General features: G+C 33.9%; 2 protein-coding genes across 8 annotated transcripts in view; both read right to left on the reverse strand.

Annotated features, from left to right (window-relative positions):
* Nucleotides 1-16,654, reverse strand: part of LOC129785987 (relaxin receptor 2) — a 91,079-nt gene extending 74,425 nt beyond the window's left edge. For 3 of the 7 annotated variants that reach the window (XM_055820728.1, XM_055820722.1, XM_055820729.1), the window contains exons 1-14: nucleotides 16,268-16,654; nucleotides 10,028-10,427; nucleotides 5,186-5,461; nucleotides 4,752-4,950; nucleotides 4,574-4,651; nucleotides 4,403-4,474; nucleotides 4,240-4,311; nucleotides 3,871-3,942; nucleotides 3,608-3,748; nucleotides 3,350-3,421; nucleotides 3,206-3,277; nucleotides 3,050-3,121; nucleotides 1,897-2,013; nucleotides 1,451-1,810 (exon numbers count right to left, since the gene is read on the reverse strand). In XM_055820728.1, coding sequence (XP_055676703.1) covers nucleotides 1,451-1,810; nucleotides 1,897-2,013; nucleotides 3,050-3,121; nucleotides 3,206-3,277; nucleotides 3,350-3,421; nucleotides 3,608-3,748; nucleotides 3,871-3,942; nucleotides 4,240-4,311; nucleotides 4,403-4,474; nucleotides 4,574-4,651; nucleotides 4,752-4,950; nucleotides 5,186-5,461; nucleotides 10,028-10,076 — 1,652 coding nt within the window. In that variant the 5' untranslated portion in view covers nucleotides 10,077-10,427; nucleotides 16,268-16,654. The remainder of the gene's footprint in view (nucleotides 1-1,450; nucleotides 1,811-1,896; nucleotides 2,014-3,049; nucleotides 3,122-3,205; nucleotides 3,278-3,349; nucleotides 3,422-3,607; nucleotides 3,749-3,870; nucleotides 3,943-4,239; nucleotides 4,312-4,402; nucleotides 4,475-4,573; nucleotides 4,652-4,751; nucleotides 4,951-5,185; nucleotides 5,462-10,027; nucleotides 10,428-16,267) is intronic. The other 4 variants (XM_055820727.1, XM_055820724.1, XM_055820725.1 and 1 more) reach the window with 4 other exon arrangements.
* Nucleotides 1-24,444, reverse strand: part of LOC129786050 (putative fatty acyl-CoA reductase CG5065) — an 824,046-nt gene that overhangs the window by 459,306 nt on the left and 340,296 nt on the right. The window lies entirely within an intron of this gene.

Below are 24,444 nucleotides of genomic sequence, written 5' to 3' on the forward strand. Positions count from 1 at the left end.
TGTGGGGGTGGAAATGCGAAAAATTTTTGAGGATTTAGCGGTGGTAAACAAATAAATTCAGAATTCAAATCGATGAAACAGTCAAGGCTCGCAAGCTCTTAATTCAGGTCAAATAAAGCCCTCCCCCCAAGGCAGTCAATTACATTTTATAAACTCATCCTAAGATATTATATTTGCCAGTCTTATAAATTTCTTGCGAATGACAATAAATTCACAGAAGGACGGATTATGTCACAAAACAATAACCGATGGCAACGGAGAAAAATTTGGCAACAATTCAGAAAAGCTTATATCGCTTCTCATATATCGAATTGTTTGAAGGGATGAAAAAACTTTGTAAGAAAAAAGTCCTACCCCGAGGAAATGAAAAGAGATTATTTAATTTAAAATTGAATGTATGTACTTTTTAGCACTCCCGCCCAATACCAGGATATTCGAAAAGTTCAAAGAACGCATGGTATGTAAGATATGTGAACAAATTCCAATTCTCTTATTGAGTGACACAGTAGTGCCTCGCAGTATTACGCCTTTTTAATTCTCATTTTAAAAAGATTTGATTAAGTATAAGACTGGAAAAAATAAGATTTCTCTTCATTATAACAGTTTTACAATTCAGATTTTCTTTAGTCGTCAAAAAAAATATTTGCAGATTAAGATCTGTTATAAAAAAATGAAAAAAGAATTTTCAAACGTTAGAAGAGAATCGGCAAATCTACATTAAAAAGAAACTATATTGAAGTGTCTAACATCCGAAAAGAAATGTTAGACGTTAAAAGGTAATTTCAGGCATTGGAAAAGAGGCGTTAAAGGTGAAAAAATAAGAAAATGTAAAACAAAACGTCAACCGTAATAAGAGAAACGGCAAATTTCGTCAAAAATGTCAAATTTATGAACCAGAAATGTCAAAAATTAAAAAAAAAAAAGTCAAATGTTAGATAAAAAACAACTATGAAACTTTACAAAAGAAATTTCAAACTTCAGAAAAGATACGTCAAACGTTAGGACGTCAAAATTTGCAAATATATCAGATATGAGAAATAAAAATGCCAAACCATAAAACGATGATAAACGTAGCAAAATAAATGTCAAACTATCTAAAAGAATAGTCATACATCAGAAAAGATATATTAAACATTTGAAAGGAATATCAAACGTTAAAAAAAAGAAATGTCAATATTAAAAAGAAACGTCAAACGTAAGAAATAAATCTTAAATGTTAAAAAAGAAAAATTCTAAACTCAAAGTTATCATCAAGTATTAAATAAAATTAAACGTTAAAAAAGAAATATCAAAAGACTAAAATTTCTCAAAACGAATATTTCTCAAAAAAATCGAAAATAACAAAAATCATTAATATCGTAAAACAATCTATAATAAAACAATTATTAGTCATCCCACTAATGCTAATGACCTCCTCATTTCTGCATACATCATGTGTGAATTTTCTCACCTTGCTCGACTTGGTGGTCGCGGGAGAAGGGGTCTCGTGACGGACACGAGTCGATCCCATGTTACAAGTGTTAGCAGCAATGTGGAAGATTGGCAGCTGAGTGTACTGAGGAAGCCACAGAGGGAGCATGTGCTGCTGTGCCTCCAGTCCTCCTCGTGAATGAGGTACTCCCCGCGGAACGCGATATCCGCTGTGGCGATTATGGTTAAATAGATGCCCATTAGTAAGTCGCTTGCAGCCAAGTGTCGCAGGTAGATTGTGTGCTCGATGTGGCATGCCAGGCCGCGTGTTCCGAGAGCAAGAGGCCCAAAAAGTACCAAAAGATTCCCAACAACACCCACAGCTGCCATCACCCACACGCTTGAAGGGAAATTATGTCACTTAATTAAGAAATTCTTATTCAGTGTTACCTACCACCCCCCCCCCCTTAAGCCATATTTCCATACCTGCCTCGAAGCACGGGGTTGTCTAGCAAGTGCTTATCACTGGAGATACCATCCCCTCGGGGTTCACACACTCTCACGTACATTGCGGCACGGCACAAGTGGAACCAGGTAAAGTAGCTGCAATTGAGCGCGGGAAAACAATGAGGAATAATGTAAAATTTTCTCCCCCATTGAGATTTGAAATTAATGGTTAACCGCAGTGAAGGAATTCCCATTCCATCCGTCAAAGATTCCCCATTTGACATGAAAAATTGCCAATTATTCTCAATCGAATATTGCATTCAGCTGATTCGGTTAGGAAATGGCCCTATGTAGGAAATCAATTCTATTTTGAGGGAATTTTGATTTATAAAAGAATCACGCGAAAAATATTATTGAATTATATGAAAGGGATCAAGAAATGATTGAGAGGCTGTTTTCAATTTCTCAATTACAGTAGATTCCTGGAAGTATTGCGTCTTATATTTTTGATTTCCGGGCAGTATTAGGAATTTATCCATGGCGCTACATAAGCTCTTGAATTATTTACATTATTCTGTTTCCGTTGAGAAAAATATTAAAGACGTAATATTGCGAGTCACCACTGTATATCTAATTTTAATCGCGAATAAGGCAAAATATTAAACTTATCGTGTTGACAAAGGAATTTATTTAAAATGATTTTCAAAGTAATTTATATTCATACCCCGAATAGTGGGAGAAAATTAAAATTTGTGACATTTGCATACATACGGAATAGCTTTATGTGTTAAGCAAAAGCTTTATATCCAAAGGCAACTTATGCGCTACACCGCAACATTGCAAAATTCCCCAGAAGTTCCCTTAAGCTTCCGATGTCTAAATTTGTGTACATGAGATGTTTTACCAACATAAACTTTCAATTATGTGGTTCACTTTTCGATTTTGAATCCGACTGAAAATATGGGGGCGCCTGGTATAAATTTTGTTAGTCAAATGAGGAAATCCCAAAAGATACGACTACGCGAATAATTATATTAATTTTGTAAACATTACATGGAATTCTTTATTGAATTACAAATTAATACGGAAGGAATCGATACATGTGAGATGATGTTGGAGATATTTTCGTTGGAAGGGAGATTATTTTCCTATCTAACATCTCATTAGGATCAAATTCACTAATGGAACTTACATGTGCTGCAAATGTGTTAAATTTTGAAGAACCCTCTGATCAATTGTCTTGAAGGGATTCCCAGATAAGTGCCTGAAAATGGTAGAATAATATATCCTCAATGTATCCAATTTAAAATAACTCCCACACATGGTGTTTGTGTGGTTACTGTCTTACAGCGATGTTAAATTTTCAATTCCATTGAAAGCATTCAATTGAAACCCCTCAATTTGGTTGTTGTTCAGATTCCTGAAAAACATTTTAAATTGTTAAAGGAACGTTTTTATAAACGTGATCATCTCTTTAAAATTCCATACTCACAATCCTGTTAAATTTGGAAGAAGGTAGAAGGTCTCATTATCGATTTGAAGTAGATGATTTCCAGACAAGAATCTAATGGGCGGATATAGAAATTTCAAATATGGGAATTTGCACAAGGAAATCAATATTCTCTATGATTACAAAGGAATCAAAATAGTTGAAAATTCAATAAAACTACCAAACATCAAGCAAATCTCTCTTCAGAATTCGTACAAAAAAGGATTTGCCATTCAACAACATCCATTTTCAATTACTCACAAATGTTCCAATGATGGAAGATTGAGAGCATTCTTCGACACGCGCCGAATTTGATTGTCAGCCAAAGAGAGTGTTATTAAATTCTTGAGAAGAGGCAACATACCACTGGTGAGAGCTGTGAGGCGATTTCCGTTCAGATAGCTATTTGTCGATACAACAATAACATTATACGCGGGTTATTTTCTTCGTGAGCAACATAAAAGTTTTCACGAAAGTTCGGGGTGTGGGTGCAAGAATCAAGTCAAAAAACTTCTCATACTCACAGGAATTGCAAATTTATTATCGGCGCCAAAACTGCTTCTGTTAGCACCGCAATACGATTATCTCGAAGGTCTCTATATTGAGTTCAAAAGAATGTCGCAATTAATCACAATAAATTTTGAGATTTTGTTGATTCTTCAGAAAAAAAAGCCAAGAGCCACATCCTTGATACGTGTGAAAATTATGAGTCTTATGCTGTACATGAGAATCTTCAGTGAAAGTTTATTTTAATAACTTCTACAAATTCAACATGGATACAGAGGGACATGATGTAATGTCAAAGAAACATATCCTAACACTCTTGGAAAAAATAAATAAAATCAATGCATAAAATTCAACACGCATTGAAAAGCTCTTTGACTGCTACTTACAGTTCAATTAAATGCTCCAAATTTGCAAATGCGAAGCTCTGAATTTCAAAGATACGGTTCCCGGCAAGATTTCTGTTTATAGGATGAAAGGCAAAGTGCGTTACATGATATACCAATAAATATTTATGGGAAGCATAAAAAACATATCTAAATATATACATACAGGACTGTCAGCTTTGTCCCTTCCGGAAAAAGAAAGTTTGGAAGAATTTCTATTTGATTCTGATCCAAATATCTGAAAATCACAAGGGCAGAAAATGTATTCGCGTTGCACATTGAAAAAACGAGGAAAAGGGATGGAATTTATGTACATATACAGCAGTATCGTACTCACAGTACATCCACAAAATCTTCCTTAAATCGACGGAATGCAAGAGATTTCACTTCATGAATGGAGCAATGCTTGAGAACTCTGTCATTGGTTTATTGCCAAACCACGGAAAAGAGCATTAGAATAAAAATATACATATAAAATCTGATATGTTTGGAAGGGACACTTGAGAAAGACTCACAATTTCTGCGATGGCGGTAAGTTCTCGAGGAAAATGTCATCGAGTGTGAGAAAACGATTTCCAGTTAGTTCCAACAGGCTTATTCCGTGCACGGGTAGTGTTGGAGGTATGGTAGTAAGTCCTTGGAATTGACAGTGAACCTCCTTCATCTTACACTTGCACGTACTGTTTAGGTCAGGATATTCGAGGAAACTGTAATCTAACGCCAGATGGGAAAAGACAGCATGTTGAAAAGCGCAAAATTAATTAGCGCAACTCCTCTTCATAAACGGCCAGAGAAGAATTATAATGTGCAAATTGGATCGAGGCATATTGTATATATTATTTATTCATCTCCTGAACTCTAAATAATACCACCAACCACTTGTGTGCAAAAGCTAAAGTGGAAAATGCAAAGGAATTAATTTTAAAATAAAAAATGAAGAGTAAATTACCACATTGCCCCCAAGGGATATCGTCTGTGAGTGCTTTGAGGTTTTTCCTATAGAAGTGGTCATAGAAACTATCAGCAGCTTGGTCTATGCAATCCCACTCGTCAGACCCGTCGTAGCAATCGGCATACTCATTGCAATTTAGATGCTGGGCCACGCACAGCATTGAGTCATTGCACATAAAATAGCTGGCAATGCAGGATGACGACCCTTCTGGTTTGTATATCTCCAAAATCTCTCCAGAAATGGACATTGAGGGTAGCATTGAGGATGCCGAAACTGCAAATAAATAAATAAACATACAACATCATGATTCTGTAGCTATTCTACGTACTCAACGTGCGTGAAATTAAAGCATAAAAGGAATTGGGATTTTATATTTTATGGGAAGGGATGTTATTGGATTTTTTTTTTCAATTATCGATATATTCTAAGACCTCAAGAGCTTTCCAATGAAAGATGAGCCTTTTAGAAATTGATTAATTTCTCATAGGTCACATTTTTAATTTCAATCGCAATCAACGCAAGAATATGCTTCGATAATTCTTCAACATTTTATTACCACAGAAGAACATCTTATCCATCACCAAAGACTAAGGATCAGGAAGGACAAAAAATGAAACATTTTCAAAATTATCATTTTTTTTCAAAAAATAGTTTTTTCAGCTCAAAGTAACTCAAAAAAATTTTTTACGCTGGTTTTATTGTTTAAAAAGCTAAGCTCAAGTTTTTAAAGCTGAGCCTAGGTTTTTAGGCAACGCCAAATTTTTCCAGTTAGATCTAAATTTTTTTAATCAGATTAAGTCTTTAAGACTATGATTAAATTTTCTATAAACAAGCTTTTGGGGTTTTAGGATTTAAACAAACTAAATCGGTGCTAAATGCATTTTTTACGAATTTAATTTTACGAATTTAGGGTATCTAAATCCCGAAAAAAAAGACATTCAGTTTTAACCTTATGTTAGCCTAGTCTAACCTTAAAACCTTAAACGCTAGACCTGGAAAAATTGAACAGCTCTAAAAATTGTTAAATTTGCTCTCAAATAACTTGAATCTGACTTTAGAATCGGTCTGAACTGGATTTAGTAGGTAGTGAATTTCACCCTTTTGAATTAATCTTACACTGTAGCACCACCTCCGAATAAAACGTAATTCAATTTATATTTTTAGACTATCTTTTAAATAAAAATGTAAATTAATAAAAAAAGCATTCTAATTCACTGATAAATTCGAGCAAAAAGAGCAAAGTGTTTTCATTGGCTCCTACTGCTCCTACACATTTATGGAGTAGAGACTTAGCGAAAGGTTAGCCTGAAAAACCCCATTTTAAGCACATTTACTTCGATCAGAAATTTTTCTTTATTGATTTTGAGTGCATAAAAGTAACATAAAAAGTTAATATTTCCATAAAAGTTTAATGGATTCGATTAAAGGAAGCGCTTTAAAACTTCTTACGCGAGATTTCAAGAATTTCGGTTAAGAAATAGACTATTTATTAGACTATTTTGAAATAAGAAATTAAAAAATTATTTGGATCTGTTGGTTTTAGAATATTTTCTTCAAAAAATAGCTTTTATTTCTTAAAGAGAGAACAATGAAAGAAAAGAAAACTCCATAATATTCGTCGTTTAAATGGATGAAGAATGGGTATCTTTTGCATCACTTGTTATAAAATGTTCTATATTTAGTGATCTTAATTGTATACAAACAGCATGAGCACAATTCAGTGCATCCGCCAGAAATTACAAAAGCAATCAATGGCGACAAAGAGGAGGATATAAGAGGGCAAGAAAGAGAGAAAACCTCCCAGATGTTCCGGCAGAAATTCAATATTCTGTGCTAAAAGAGAGAGGTAGATACCCGAAAAACTCATAAAGCTCACAGATATTTAAGCTGATTCAATAATGTAACTGATGCTAATGGTTAACCGGAGTCAAATAGGCAATATGTACATAGCATGTATTTGTTTATTACATAGATAAGGTTCACTACACTTTTTTCCAATAACATACTATCGGTTCACCACTCTACCACGTACTGACTGCCTTTTCATGTTGAGGTGATACAACTATAATGTAGAAATTCTTTGGCTGACAAATGAGAAGGTGATATATTCCGGTAAACAGTAAACAACCGTCTTCATTTTTCCCACAATTTGCCACATGAACTATTTCTTGGCATATTTACATTACCCACCATCATCCGTAGCTACGACTTCCTCCTATTATGTTGCGTTGCTCTCTGCTAAATACTTAGACTTATTAACAATTAGGCACAACAAAGGTGTGCTCCTTAATTGCGATGCGGCGCAATGTGTCTATATTTACACATCTTTGGTATTGGCGTCAAAACGCCTCACTTTTACTCACTCTCAGCATTTAGGCCCCCACATAAGGCAAACTACCGCAGCAGCTAACACCCATTTTGTTGGACAATTAACAGACAAGGTTACGATCAGCCCCCGTAAATACCGAACAACACAGAAAAAAAAACTCCAAAAACTTCATTAGCTTCCGTGTGAGTTGAATCTGATACGAAAGTGCAACAACAATTTAGCACGAAATTAGTCAGTAAATAAGATAATTTGCTCTTGCAAAACTCGGTGCTATAAATTATTGCTTACAGAGTCTTACATATAGCTTTTTACATACCTATGCTACATACGAAAAGCTTGAGCTTTTTGTCATTTACTTATTCAAACGCTCGAAGGATGTTAATGCCAATCACAATTCATCTAATTACGTGAATTATGTGCTTTATATTAATATTTCAAATGCTATTTATATAGCATCGTGAACGTCTTTTGTTTTACATACTTAAACATTAATTACCCGATCACATTAATTTTCTTATTCCTATGTATATTTAGGCTTTTTTATCGAAGCTTTCTAATACATTAAAGATAATTATTTTATTTGATGAGACTAAATTAAATAACAGCCTTTATAAAAAAAATCAGATAATCAATAATTCATTGAAAAATTATACATATATCAAAAAATCATATTTTTCTGTCAAATCAGCATCTAAATATATAGGTTATTCTTGCATATTCGCAGATACAAAAAAAAATTCCTCCCTCTTGGAAAAATAAAATTTATCAAAGCAGAAAGCTTCAAATGGCTTCACGTAGCGGAAAATTGAGTAGGAAATGAAAAATAAAATGTTATACCAGGATTACCTATCTATTTACCATATGTTTAATCTTATTAACCGTGTAAAATTTTTACTTTAAAAGCTCTCAAGGTTTCCTGTATTATGATAAAATTCTCCCTAATAAATCTCTCCTTGTAACAAGGAAAATTAATAAATTTAAAATTAAACTGAAACATATTAACTACATAAACAAAACATATCTTCAGAGTGCATGCAGCAGAATTTGTTTCATATATTCTGCGCTTTCTCACGGAAGATAAATATTTTTGCTTCGATCTAAGTTTGCCAACAAATAAACATTTTCTTCTTGCAAAATTTCATTTCATGAAAAATCAAGAAACTTTGATTTTGTATAATTTTAATATTTTATTTTGTTTTTTTTCCGCGAGCTTTTCTGTGAATTTTAAGCAAGCTTCCAAAAAGCATAATCATTAATTTTGCAAAGTCTATCAATTCCCTCTATGGGAAAAGTTTCCTTCTCTGAAGAAAGTGTTAAGCTCTCAAGTCACATTTGTGCTACCTGTACGTACCTACCTACATATTTCAATGTTAATTGTATATATGTTAATTTCTTTCGTGTTTAATTCATTCGAATACTACGCTCAAAACTTTGTTTCAAACAAATTCAATTTCCGCTTTTCATCCCCACACAATTTATAGTGGTTCAAAATCTTTCTATTTTTTTGCCGAAACATCTCAACACTCGTTTTCACTTTTAATTAACATTTCGCATTATAACCAGACCGTTGGGCTTTTCTTTCACACGTACTTACGCTTGCTGACTCCACAATATTGTACACGATGGAATGTATTGGAGGAGCAAATTGGCGTGTAGGAAAGAAAAAACATAGAATAATGAAAATGATCCAAAAATAGCGCAGATGGAAAATCGTCGAAATGATTTTTCATGCGCGCGGTCAAGATCTTTTGTGTTTATCCGCGAATTTACTTTAAATCACGGCATGAAAGGTGATTGGCTATTCCACCGCACATTTTCACCATGTTCAATCTCCTTCTCTGCTTATGTTATAAAAGTAATTTGTGTAATTTCTTCCCATCTCCAAATATTTTCAAATCATGACAAACACTTCTTTCCCGCGAGTATCTCTAAAAGAATACAGTCTGGCCACGTTTTCCCATTATCAAAGAATTTTTGTGTGTAAATTAATTGGCGAAAAATATGTTCGGAAAATGAAACCAGAAATGTTTGAATCAATTTTCCTAGAATGTAAAGTGCCCGAAAAAGCTGATGGTGTTCATTGCGGTACCAAAAGGCTATCGAGTTGTACAAAATAACCATAAAGGACATTCGGTAAAGGGCACCAAACAAATTATTTCACATCCATGTCCTTCCTCTGTGATCACTCAACTGAGAATTGACGCAAAAAGAAAAAAAAACAGAATCACAAAATTTAATTACAAAATTTGAAAGTGAAGATTTAAAAATAAAAACGTTTAAAAACATTTAATTTCACTTTCTAATGAAAAAAAAAACTCAAATGCAGTGGTGGCGCCGGGTAGTCTGTATTACCTTCTATTTTTGCCGTTATTTTTACCTAATGTGTTCTATTGCTGTCTTAATTATCATTCATGTTTAGTCGTTTTAATTCAATGGCTTGGGACAAAATGGGAAATTGATTCAGAGAAAGCAGATGGAAATAGACGAGAGATAATACCAAAAGCACTTACCGAAAACAATTCGGCAAATGATGATTATCAGCATAGACAGAATCCTCATGGTGAAAGTATTCCAAGAATGGTGATTTTTTGCTTTAAAAGAATTTTTCCTCGTCAAATAGCACTTTTCACTATCTTTGTCGCATTCTCCACAATTATCTCCTCTGTTAAGATTCGTTGAATTTAATTCTTTCACAAAACAAAATCACTTTGGCAACTTTAAGCTTTTTGTTTTAAGAAGTAATTAAAATGCATTTCCTCGTTTGATTAATTTATGCGCTATGTTGTTCTCATAGAAGGGATCCATTGTGCTTTAAATACATATAGCGCGCAATGAGGCAATTTCCATGAAACTTACAAGTTCAATTTACGACATCTCTTAAACGTATCACACTCTAACCTACTCTTTCTCCTGAAATAGACGATGTTTATAGTTAGGTAGTATACAATACGTTAAGACGGCTAAACACTATGGGCGCAAGCTTGTCTACAGAGAATACTTAAAGCAATGACTAATATGTAAATTTACGTTAAATGCATTTCTTCAATGAAGAGAAACACTCCTTCCTCGATTTATTCCGCCAACTTAAAGGGTTTGAGGCATTATTTACGATGTATTTCGCAGTACGATGCCGAAGCTCTGATAAGAGTTCGACGCAGTTTTGTGTAGAAGGGCTCTGCTAATCATTGAAGCGAGAAAATTGGTGGAAATTGTGGTCAATGGAAATTGAATCATGTTTCAATACAATTTGACACCCGAGAAAAGTGTGACATGAAAAAAATGCATGAGGAAATGAGAAAAATATAATCTAATAATATTTTACGACAATTGACCCAATTCCCATAAACCATTCCAATTAATAACATGTCAGCCGGTCTATAAAAAAAGTTATGGTAGCAAATTGCGAATATTTGAGATCAATGCTCCCATACAAAGTAAATTAGTATATACCTAAATATCATTCTAAAAAAAAACCTCAAAAAAAGCTCTCAGTGTAGAACAAAAAGCTGCAGAAAATGTGTGGAAAATTTTAGAATAAAAGCTTTTAATTGCTGATTCGTTTTACATTTAAACCAAATCGTCAAAATCGTATAAATATTGGGAAAAGTTTAGTCAACGAACTTTTTGAATGAAGCTATGTACACGATTAGAATCTTCTTTTCTAATTTTTTCAAGCTCAATTATAGCTACTAATATTTCAAAAAAATATCAAGAATCATGCCGTATTGGAATTATCAATTCATTTGGATTTGAATGAAAACATTCAATCTTTTATTTGTTTGGATCGCAAAATCCAAACAAACTACTTAACCGATAAATCTTTCAATATAATACCATTTCCCATATTAAAAACGAATATGTTGAACAAAAAAAAGTAAATTATTATCTTTCGCAGTTTATGAAAGTTTTGCAGCATAAACGTACATAATGCGCAGTACATAATATGCCGTCACACATGAAGCTTTGTTTTCCACGAAACTTTCATTAATATTTGAGAGACTTGAAATTGTAAGTTTCAGTCATACATGACGAGCTTTTCTATTAACTTTTAGTTCCCATTTCTACTCAACAACAAAATTTAATTCATGGAAGCTCAAGTTTGGGTGTTTTTTGAGTAACTCCATCGTCAAATTCTTCTTTGTATGTTCAAAAAGGCAATTCCTAGAACTAAATTCCTCCTTTAATGGTACTTTGTGTTTTTACCTAATAATTTATTAAATTTATCAAAAAGACCACAAAAACATTGTTCTTATATATTTTTTTGCGTAGAGCTTTCCAACGCATATAAATTAAAATTTATAATTAAACTAGAAAACAATACGGGTTAGTTAGTCAACTTAAATAAATTATTTTTTCATCACTCGCTGTATCAAGCATAATCATATTTTTTCAAAAGTTATTTTGCAATTTTCCTGAGCTCTTTTTTTTAAGAAACTTTTCATGTCTCACTCTCTCTAGAATGGTTTAGAAAAAAGGTTTTTTTTTTTATTTTTTAATTATCCAAAGATAATTTTAAAAGAAAATCAAATATGAAACACAAAATTCTCATAGAAAATTTGAGGCAGATTCAGTTAATTGCAATATGTGTAATTATATTTGACTGGCCCAACACTTATTTCCTCTGATTACCCTCAAGTGAGTTAGCCCCTCCTATAAATCTCTGTGCTGAAATAACCGGAGAAATGGCTCATTCTGTTTCGCTAGTCGGGGGTGTATGTTATAATTTGGACTGAACAGTACTTATGCTATCAAATAACCAAACACTATGTATAGTGAGTGTTTTTGATGTGTGGGAGTACATTATAACATCCACAAAATCACCATAAAATTTCTTTCTATTCAAACAAAGCCAACCCACAAGTACTCCTAAATTCTACGTCCTATATATATTATTTTCAAAACTCCCCCTTCAATAGACATCAAGCAGTTAATGTTTGTTAGATCCTAAAATCAACTCCTTTGAGCGCCTGAAGTAAAAAAAAAAAAAGAGAAATTAAATGTTGTGGTAGAGGGACGAAGTTTTTTTTTATTCCTAAAGCCCAATAGCATGTCAAGGAAGTGTAGCCATAAATCGTGCTTGGTTGCGATCTTTCCGTAAAGATTCCTTTTCATGAACGTGACTCTCTACAAGTCTTCTCACAATATAATTTTATACTCTGTCTATCAGACTTGCTAAATATATGTATAAACATATAAGGAGTACCAATAAATCTGTGATATATATCCCTGAATATACATAAAAATCCTTCCAATGGCATCATCGGACTCTTATCAATATAAACTCAAATATCTTTGTCACTTCACGAATTTCTTTTTTGCACAAATTCTTCCAATATCATTTGTGAGCTTCTCATCGTAATGCGATTTAGATATGGGATTAGGAATTCAATATTGTAGTACCGCTGGTACTAACTGTCATGGTATAGGACAGATTGGCTTATGTGTGTGGGGTTGGCGGGCGTCTTAAGGTGACTCTCTCTCCCAACCACCGTAGTACGGTTGGCTCAGTTACTCGTGGGCCATGGGGTCGGACGGACGGACCCACCCTCATAAGTCTGAATCGTAGTACCTGGCTATGACAGTGGTATCTCATTGTCAGGTATTTTACAATTCAGAAGTGAGATAAGCCCAAAACTCGTTCGCGGAAGTGGAAAAGTGCGAAAAGTGTTGAATTCGCGAGTGAAAAATTTCATGGCGTCACCTTGACGTCACATGGTGAAATTCGCGGAAAAAGTCCACCGTTTTGGGACTTTCGCGGCGTAGAAAATCGCGTTGTAGCACCCGTGAGTGCTAAATAATGGTTCCCCGTCGTGTAAATGAGTGAAATTCGGGGAAAACGCGTCGAAAAAGCCGTGAAAATTGCAATGAAAAAGTGACATTTCGGCAGTTTTTGTGTTGCCGTCGCGAAAGGGGTGCGGAAAAAAGTCATCCGGGTGGCTTTTTCGGGGCATGGAAAGTCCCGTCGTGATTTCCTTCGATGCGAAAAACGTTTTCGCAAAGGAAAAGTGTCGCGAGTGTAAGAAATTGCGTCTTTTCACGACGCAATTGGACAAAAGAGAAAGTGCCGTTTAACGGTACTATTGTGTGTGTGTGTGAGTGACAAGCGGCGTGCGCAAGGAGCTGCGTATGAGTGTGCTGCGGAGAGTCAAGCAGCAGAGGCAGCTCGTCGCGATAAGGTGACACACACACACACATACACCAACGAAGCACCGTGCGGTGGTCCTGACACGCGTTGATGGTGCGGCGAAAAGGAGCGTATGCAGCAATGCATGAGAAGTATAAGAAGGAAAATCGCAAGTATTTTCTCTTGGTAGGAGAGTGGTATTCTCCGAATTTGGAATCTTGAATTTTAATGTTTTATATCATGGTATTTGAATTGTTAACCCTGAAAAGCGCTTTTCAACCCCCTGATATTCTCTTAATGATGGAAATTGTTATGTTTTTGTTTAACATGTTGAATTTAAGAGAATGTTAATTGCAAGATTCCTTTACAGCATGAAAAGAAAGAAATATGGAAACAAAAAAAAAAAGAATTTGTTTTATTTCTGTTATGAAATTTTATGTTTCAGGACTGAAGATTGCACAAGAATTGAGAATTAAATTCCATCAAGGTTGAAAATTTCATAATAGGAAAATTAAAATTTCATTGAATTTAAATAATGAAAGTAAAATAGAAGGAAAAGTGTATAAGTTTTGATTTCACAAAAAAAGGAAATTTTCATGATGTTGGGAATGAAGGAAATTCCTATAAAGTTGAAAATTGCATGAAATTTTAAAGAAATTGAAAAATAGTTGAAAACAGTGAAATTTTTGGAAAAAAAATGAATTAAAAATTTCATTAAAGAAAAATTAAAGTTAGTTGGAATTTTCAAAAGGAGATGGATAAGTGAAAAGATTTTAGCACAATTCTTATGCAATACGAAGATTAAAGAAAATTGGTTGTTTGATTTTTACCAAAAAAAAAAAAAAAAAAAGATGAAACTCAAACAGGAATAAGGAATTGCTTAAGGGAAGAGTTCAAAATGATACCAACGGATCCTAAGCAATCGTTCAGAAGAATAATTGGACTCTTCTTGGAAAAAAAAAGAGGGAAGAGTAGAATTTGGTTGCTAGAAGATCCTCAGCATCTTGGCTTGGTATAATTGGTATCTAGAGTGAGAGAAATGTGCTTCTATGTAGATAAGAGAGTGGTTTCACTGAAGCATAGTTAGGGCTTGAATGTAGTGAAACGGACTAGTAGCGTTGTAGCATAGGTAGTCTCTCTTTTGTGCAATGCCTACCGAGGCATCTGACGATACCTGAGCGGAAGGAAGTTCTTCGAGGTTATCGCTCTTATCACTGGTGTGGTATCATGCTATGGGAAAGGTACCTGTATTGGTACATAAATAATTGCTTTACTGAAGCGTAGAAGTATAGCTTGCAGTATAGTGCACGGATAAGAGGTAGTGTGTCGAAGTAGCGTTTCTCTTCTGATCAGGTTTACTGAAGCATTAGATACCTGGGCGAAAGAAAGTTCTCTGAGGTTATGGTTCGCATAGTGAGGTATCAGGAGAAGAGAAAGGTGCATTTGTGCACATGGAAGAGCAATTCACTATGTTTATGTGATCAGTAGAAATACTGTGATAAACTGGCTCTTCAAGCATCCATAGAACCATTATGATTATGAGGCAAGGTATCAACCTGACGACTCAATAGATATGGTAGAATGGATGAATAGAAATGTAGGTCTGGGCGATCAATGGACGCATTGTAAGCTAGACAAAACATTCAGGTCATGCAACCAGTTAATACTAAAGACAACATTCATGAGTCTTCGTTGATCGGATGGTATAGAGAGACAAATCATGAGTCTGTGAGTAAATGATACTGGTGTAGATAAAGCATGACGAGGTTTTCGCGGAGAGGCATCATGCTTGCATGGTGGGCCTGTTACGTTGAAAACCTGAAATGTTGTATTGATTAACATCAATCCAGTTAGTCATACGGCGAATGGTTTCTCGGAGACACTAGTCTCTATGGAACGAGCTTACGGTTCCTGGAACTGGGTAAGCTAAGTCTAGACATATGTTCCATGAGAAACAAGTAACATGGCGAAAGCTGTGTTGAAAGAACCTTCTGTAGGTTCATGGGTGTGATGATTTTGTGTCAGTGCACTGGCGTACTAAATCAAACAGAACCCTTGTGTACTTGGGCTACCAGGTACGGTTCCATTAGGAACAATTTGATATGATCTTCAGTTTGTGAATAGAGTTGTTGTCTAATACAGACTTGTACTCTATACACAGGACCGCAGTTGTTATCGCATTCATTGCGAAGTATACTGGTCGAAGATCACGGGAAAATTCGGTCAATCTGTCTTGCTTTTCCTAGCTTGTGCCGAGGACGTCACAAAAGTCAGGAATGGCCGAATGTAGTACCGCTGGTACTAACTGTCATGGTATAGGACAGATTGGCTTATGTGTGTGGGGTTGGCGGGCGTCTTAAGGTGACTCTCTCTCCCAACCACCGTAGTACGGTTGGCTCAGTTACTCGTGGGCCATGGGGTCGGACGGACGGACCCACCCTCATAAGTCTGAATCGTAGTACCTGGCTATGACAGTGGTATCTCATTGTCAGGTATTTTACAATATCCTCTGAGATAAAAGTATCAACAAATTCTCTGTAAACAAACTGACAAAGTGATTTGATAGCAACACAATATAACACAACAACGTATAAGAAAATTCCAAATAATATTTTCTAGTTAGCACCTCATACACAATTCACCTTCTAATACAATTCCCAAAAATATATTTTGTCACTCACTAATAGCCGGAATCATTCACGGATGTCATTAGAGGAAGTCACAGAAAAGTTTATTTTTTAATCCAATTCCCTGCACTGAAATCCTTTCAGCATCCCCAGATGGTTACATTTTTTTTGGGGAATAACTTTGATCTTGGCATTCACAATTCAATCGAAGAGAAATTTATTGAATTTTTTTTTCCAAAACTTCACAGAGAGTGTGAATTATTTGATGCTTGTTCACAAAAAAAATCCCAAATATCTCGTACGTCTACCTTGGGAAGCGGCATCGAGTCAACTGAGAGAAGAGACGATTCATCAGAGACTTTGCCGCCAGAAACCGCACAAACAACTGATGTACATGCTGAAAGCTCGATGAGGAAAACGTGGAAAATAGCGAGAAAACACTTCCACTTGTAGCACCATTCAATTGGAAAATTCCTTATCCCCACTCACATTTCCAACCAAACTTCCAGTTTTATTCCAAAAAGCAGGAGAAATTCTTCCCATGCGAGCGCACCTCGTGCTTTTCATCACATTGCTGTATTAGATACATAGTTAGGTAGGTTGTGCTTATTTAACAAATAGATACATTTTTCTCTATGAACATATAACAATGAGGCAGTCAAAAAATTGACTTGATTCATTCCACAACCAAAAGGTGATAATGGATTCCTCAAATAAACAAATAACTTTGGTGAATTGTGCGAATAACAAAGGTGGTAATTTGTGCGTTGAAAGTAAATAGCTCTCAATTATGATATATACAAATCCAATGAGAATACTCCTGTATGACCCTGTTCTTGGTTAATTAAATGCCCATTATAACAGTAGCGTAGCCAGGGAGGGAGTTTGGGTGTCTAAACTCTCTTAAAAATTTTGAGTGAGGTTTAGATATTTCACATTATTCTTCAGAGACAAGTAAAAAAATAATTTTTCCAGGCTAAAAAAAACTTGGAAGAATTTCAAAAGAGCTTTTCTATACATAGTTTAAAACGTCAAACGTTAGAATACTAGATTTTGTTTCTTATACGTTTTCTATTTAGGAGAGTTACGTTAATTTTTTAAATAAGAAATGTCAAACGTTAGAAAAAAACCTTAAGAAAAATAGAGGCATATCCTGACATTAAAATATACGTCAAACGCTGGAAAATAAATGTATAAACGTCTATATTCGAGACGAGTAAATGTCAAATGAAAAAAATGTCAAACGTTAGAAAAAATAAATTAAACTTTAGAAAAGAAACTTTTTGTAATGTTGTTTGGGCCAGATGTAATTTCGACATTCACACAGTCTTTAGAAAAGAAATATTAAACGTCAAGTATTCGAAAATGAATGTCAATCGTTAGATGAAATAACGTCAATTGTTAAAATTACACAAAAAATGTCGATATCTGTTTAATCGAATAAACCTACTGTTAAATGTGCAGTAAATTCTTTAATTGTAATCCTCAACCTTTAAAATGTTTAATTTACTTTTAGCATTCCTTAAATTAAAAAATAAATAAATCTGAAAACTCACCCTAGAACAGATTTCTAGATACGCCCCTGGTTTATATCTGATTTCTCGTTAGTAAACCTCTTAATAGCCAAAAGCTTCCTCAACAGAACACAAATGCACATCATAGATTCATCTTTGACTTTCAAAAAGGGTCTCTCAAAAGTTTGCAAGATACTTTTGAAGAATTTTCATTGAACTCTCAAATTCTGCATGGAATTCAGTACAAAATCTCAACAATTTAACGTATAGGTATGCTGCATCTGTCTGTTTAGCAGACAAAGAGATCATCCTTTTATCTACTAAAATTGTCCAAGGAATTCCTTCAAGTTCACAGTTAAGTGAACTTGCAAGTGAGTGGATTATGTATGTACATTCAGTAACAACCCCCTTGTACGAAGTCTCAATCTTTGTGCGATAAATCAATTGAAGTCACCCAAGATAATCAATCACGAGGCTTTAATGCAATGGCTGTTGAGCCTTTTAATAGTTTATGCGACACTTAATCTCTCAATTCACTTCTCCCCCACTGATAAATGAAGTGATTAAACTCAACACGTCAATACTATCATCTAAATTCATCGCAATGACGCCATACCGAAACAATAAATTTTGTACCTCTATAATCAAAAGATTATCTTAATTTGAGGTGTAAATACAAATTTAATCTCAACAGTTAAACAAGAGGCACAAACTTTGCGAAAAGCTTCACAACAACTCAAATACTTGACTGAACTTTAGGTGCTCCTTCAATTACTCCTCCATGGTTCAGTAGTTCAAAAGGAAAGCAAATACTGTCTCTTGAAAAATATAAGAGGGAAGAAACACAAGATTTAAGTACCTTCATAAATACCCGTCTTTTGTCTTCTTCAAAGTATTTAACTATACATATTGCTCCCGTTTGAGGACTGCAATATGTTTTTTTTATAATTCGGCAGACAAATGTCTTATTTATTAAAAAAAAAAACTTTTAAAGCTTTGATAGAAAAAAAGTTCAAACTTTAAATCCAAGTTCAGTTTAAATTATAAAAGGACATTGTTACGCAACGAAATTTTCCCCTAATTTACCCAATTCCCTTATTTTATTTCCCTATACCAAGCCAATGATGGATGTAAAAGCTTTTCAGAAGCACGACACGTGCAGACCACCCACTTTCGTGTCTCCATCTCTCAGAGAACATAAAATATATAAATTTGTCATACATCTTGATAAACTTGTGAGAACAAGGATTCTTATCCTTGTTCTTATCGTAAGCTATATAAATTGTAGCGACCTCGCTTATTAATCATATATATTCTTCAACAATGAAAATTCGTCTTCTGAAATTGAATAGTTTAGGTGTTTAATACAAGTGAACTTTTAGAGCATAAATATTTAAAGAATAAAGAAAAATTAAATAATAAACAATTTTCCAATATTCATCATGTTCTGATGAAGGACGAAGAAATATCCGAAATATCATTCGACACAAAACAGAAGGAAAATAAAAAAAGTCATATATGCTGTGTTTGACTCCCACGCTGTACTTATTTATACATTAGTTAAGCTTGATGCAAAATAAGCTAGACGCAAGCAATCCTTATCTTTAAGCTCTTCAAGTGTCTTGTAATGCTTATCACGAAACATTTCCATCCAAATTAGACGTAAATTCCCATTTTTTCCCTCAATACGCCATACATATTGTTTTAATTGGTGCAATTTGGATATCGCCATAAGGGACATGAACGTCATACATTTTATAGCAAAATATCAACTGTCTAACCCAAATTGCAGTTTTTTTTTAAATCATGATAAAGCTTTTCATTTTTGTAAGCTAGCTTTGTAAGGGATTAAAGAATTTATGATAATTTTTAGAATATTTTTTTTTAATAACAAGAGCTGTGACTTTTGAGAAAAATCTCTTCGAGGTTCATCATTAAATTACTCCGTGTATGGAGCCCAGTTGCTTATTTTTGCCTTCATCACATGGTGGAATTAATGTGATTTTATCTCGAAATTAGACACTTCCGTACATATTTGCTCTCACTTTTGACTTTAGCCATAAACGTACCAAAGAAAACTTTCATTTTGCACTCAATGTGAATCTCGTGAGATTGCACGTGTGGTCTGGTCCTCCAAAGATCCTCAAGCAAGAAGCAATGTAGGAAAATTATTGCAATTAGAGTCTCTTAATTGCCGAAAAACTCCCAAAACAAGGAGAAAAGTGAGAGAGAGAAGTTATGCGTAAAGTGTCGTTTAAGGTGAATTTTCGTGTTCACAGGATTCTCTCCACATACAAACATTATGCGGGGTGAAAATGGTAACAAAGTGAAAGCATTAGCGGTGTGCATTGAGGCGAATGGATTGTGAAACTTTTCTTCATGTTGCTCAACAAATTTTCTTATCGCACCACCAGAGAGACTGCACAAACCGATGAAAAGTCTTGAGAAAAGGGAAATTTGTGGTATGACACGCATCCAGATGGCCCTCTTATATTTTATGTAACATCCCTTTGAAACTTTTGTTCCGAAATTGCCCGCATTTTAGGTTGAATTTTCAGGGGCATTTAACTCTAATTTGATTCTTCATTAGGTTTATTTTTTACGGCACTTTTTGCAACAATTTCAACCCTCTCAACCGTCGAGATTTGTTTATGCTAAAATTAACAAGAATACGTTTCGTCGAATTCTTCATTTGGTTTTTCCCAAGGATTTTTCTTTTGAACTTGTTTGTGGATACAACTGAATAATTGGGAAGCAAACAAATAATACAAAAGCAATCAACTGGCGGTGCAAATGAATCCTTTATCATTGTGTCACATCTCATATTGTGAGACATCCTATTCCATTTCCAATTGGAATTTTCGTACTCAATGAAACACGGCTCAGGGTCATAGCTAACAAAAGGGGCCGCAGCAATTTCACTGAATAATTATCTTCTAATCAACGTGAGTAAATTTGCTTGAGTGTAGTGTATCAGGCACTAAGGGATAGTGCCTAAAACTAATTAGATTGAGGAGAGATTCATCCAAATGTGACCTTTTAAATTCAATTTTTTGACGTTTTTCCAACAATCGAACTGCAAATTATTTTCATTTTGAAAGCTCAACAATAAGAATGAAATTCAATTTTTTTCTCAAAATTATATATTTTGTCTAAAACAATCTCAAGCCATATAAGTCGTCAAAGTTATCTTATAACATAATTAGGAAACAAGGAATTTAGGAAATTGATATTTTGAGTCAAAAATTCAAGTCAAGGAAATTTTCATTACTTAAGAAAATTGAATTTTCTCGAAAAGCTTTTTTCATTAAATCAATTTAAAACAAGTTTTTTTTTCCGAATAAAGTGATGTTATCTCCCTCTTGGCAACCCCAAATTTTCAAATAAAATCAAATGTTGTGTAAAATATCGAAAAGAAATTCAAAAAAAAATTACCATGCGGTGTACATTTCAATAAAGAAAATTACACCTTGAAGTTCACATTGAAACTGCATGCAAACCTGTCGGATAAACAAATTGAGAGGAAGTGAACTCGGTGCACTGGTAAATCATTTTCCGGAAAACCGAATTGCAATAAAATAAATTTGGTCGTCTGTTGTGATTATTATCATTTCCGTAAGCTCCAGTGGTGTGTGCCAAGGAGCAATTTAATTTTATTGTTATGTCACAAGTTTAGTGTTTTGTAGTTTGGATAAATAGCTTCGAATATATGTACGTACATATTTTGGCAGTGACTAGGTTTTCTCTCTAGACCAATTTCTTACCATCTTGCGCTTTCTTGGAACAGAAATTCCAATGCTGAACGAAGAAATGGGAAAATTGGATAATTATCCTTTTCAATTTAATTAGAAGGATAATCTCTCCCAAAGATTCTATGGGTGTTTCCTTTGTTAAATCAATTTCATTAAGCACATGTTTTTTGCAATGTTTTGCTAAGATATTTTTCATCCCTTTAAATTAAGAAACCACGAAAACTAAGATTCTTGCCAGGAAGAACGACTAGAATCATTTTAGTTGCCGATGCCGTAATACTTAAGAGAATTTTCAATGAGGAATGGAAATAGGAAGGTACATACAGCATGAATGGAACTCAAGTACTTCTATCGGCATAAGCAATGCCTGTGACATTCACATTTCAATAAAATATCACGTGGAGACGAAGATTAATGATGGAGGAGCATTCACCATATATAAAAGTTCGCAGGAAGTGATTGGAGGATTCAGTTACAGAATAATGTTGTGTTTACTTTAAATTTCAATTACAAGTGCGCGTGCACATCTCTATTACTGAGGACCTTTCCTCTGACTTATTTGCTAAAAGGAAAAATCTATATAAGGCACTTAGGCATTTTCCTAACATCAAGTTCGTAGAAAAATTATAAAGGAAAAAAAGCTACGCTTATTGCTCTCCTAACTTCTGGAATTTTCATTGATTTTTGGTGAATTAATTTATTTATAAAAGTTTAAAAGGAATTTTGTAAAAAATACATTTTTATTCACTAACTAACTTCATTAATCTACTAAAATTAAATGAATAAAGAAAAAAAATTGAAAAACGGATACTACCACACTGAATGAAAATAAATAATTTTACAGCTCATAAAATTTATGATTTTATTGGTAAGTAATAAACCATTAATTTCCAATTAAACTAACATATTTCTTTCCACTGAATATAATTCAAAAAAATAAACCAATTTTTTTTGAGGCTATAATCAAAATTTATTTCACATAAAAATGATTTAAAAATATGCAAAAATACATCCAAGAATTCAACTTTAAAAACGTTCCACACAATTGCAAGTCATATGGATCATGTAAGTTTGCAAAAGTTTAAGTGGTGTCTGGATGGGTGGTTTTCACCCACATTTCTCGGGATTATAAATAATTCGCTGATAAGCATTTTCGCTCTCATGTGCTGTACAGCTGCGATGGGATTGTGAGTGAATGAGCTATCGTCACCAAAGCATATAGAGAACAAGATTCCTTTGTGTGTTGGTGAAAAAGAAAATAATCATGTCAATTTTGTGCTGCTAAGATATTGACTTTGTTGCTACTACCACACAAATACTACCAGATGAAGTGAGAAAAAGGTCTTTCATTGGGAGGACATCCCAAGTGATATCATTTAAGCCAATAAAAGTTTATTGAATTTTTTTCTCCCTTTTACTTTCCCGGAAGCTTCACAGCAACATGACCTACTCACATCATTTGTCAACCTTATTTTTTCGGGGTGGTGTTTATGGGGCATATGTGGGGGTGTCATAAAGCTCTTTTTCAATGTGAGCCGCCACGAGGCATTCGCAGCGCGTACTGTATAATATTTCTCCAGTTGTCGCACTTCCACCCACCTACATAATCTACATTTTATGTTGCACCCTGCAGATCCTGAATTTTACACGCCATTTTCACACAGAAAAACCCACTGACATGGTCAATTGCGTGAAAATAATAGCACAATGCGAAGCAAAAAGCTCTTTCAAACATACTATATAACATCATCTACTCATCTCAGCAACAGCAAATACTTCTCCACAACTTTATAATCGCAGATGTGGTTTAGCTCCTTTTTCTGACATCAAAAAATACACAAACCACATTAAAGGTTGATTAATTTAATTTAAAATTTTAAAGAAATCAGCTTTCATGAATTCTCAAAAAAAAAACTTTTCACGTTGGTTTGTGAATTTCCCTAAAGAATTTCTTTAAAATGTAGTGAGGGAAAGAGCCCATCCTACATGGTTTTCAGTTTTTATAAAACCACTTTATTTAAACAAAGCAAAAATAAGAGAGCTACGCTTTATTCGAGATCCATTTAAAGTATAAAATCATCAAGAAGAAAAATCATAAAGTTCTCGATACTTCGCTTCATTTTCTAAACTCTTTTATTTGCCCTAAAAAATTAATAATTTGAAGTAGTCCAAATTAAATTCCACCCACTAAGATAGACCTCAATCACATCAATAAAGGGTTGAAAGGATTAAGAAGTTAATCAGCTTTTTTCGGGAGAATTAATTTTAGCCCACTGACGGCCGTCCTGAGAAAATTACCATAAAGAATAATCCGCATCAGACTGAAGAATATGACCAGAAATGTCTTTTAATCAATTCTAAAGGGGCGTAAGACAAGTATTTTTATAACATGGATATGCTTCTGGAATTTTTTTTTCACAATTTTGCTTTAAAATTGTCCTTAATTGTTAATTTTCAATAAAAATTGTATAGAAATTTCGTATAAGAATTTCTAAAATTCTTTCTTTATGGAAATTTATTTGATTTTTAGAACAATAAATACATTTTATTTCATTTTTTGTGCTTAAATAACTACGAAATAAGTAAAGTTCTTGTTTTTCCCAATGATTTATTTCCTTCTGCAATATTTTCGAATTGAGAACTTTAAAATGAATAAAATCCTTTTTTTCTAAAACAGAATAAGAAACAAAAGTATTTTTATTTTTAAATATAAACCGCATCTTTTTAAATAAAAAAATCTTGTGGTTTACCCTAAAATTCGCAATATATGTAGGTATATAAGAGAGTAGCATTTCCGAGCTAAAGATTTGTTTATCCATACAAAAGTGGGTGAGGAAACGTTCATCAAATTGAATTTATACAGACAATTACACATTTTCATTCCCCCCGCATCGCTTGAAAATTGTTTTA

The sequence above is a fragment of the Lutzomyia longipalpis genome, chromosome 1 (assembly GCF_024334085.1).
Source record: "Lutzomyia longipalpis isolate SR_M1_2022 chromosome 1, ASM2433408v1".
Lineage (NCBI taxonomy): Eukaryota > Metazoa > Arthropoda > Insecta > Diptera > Psychodidae > Lutzomyia > Lutzomyia longipalpis.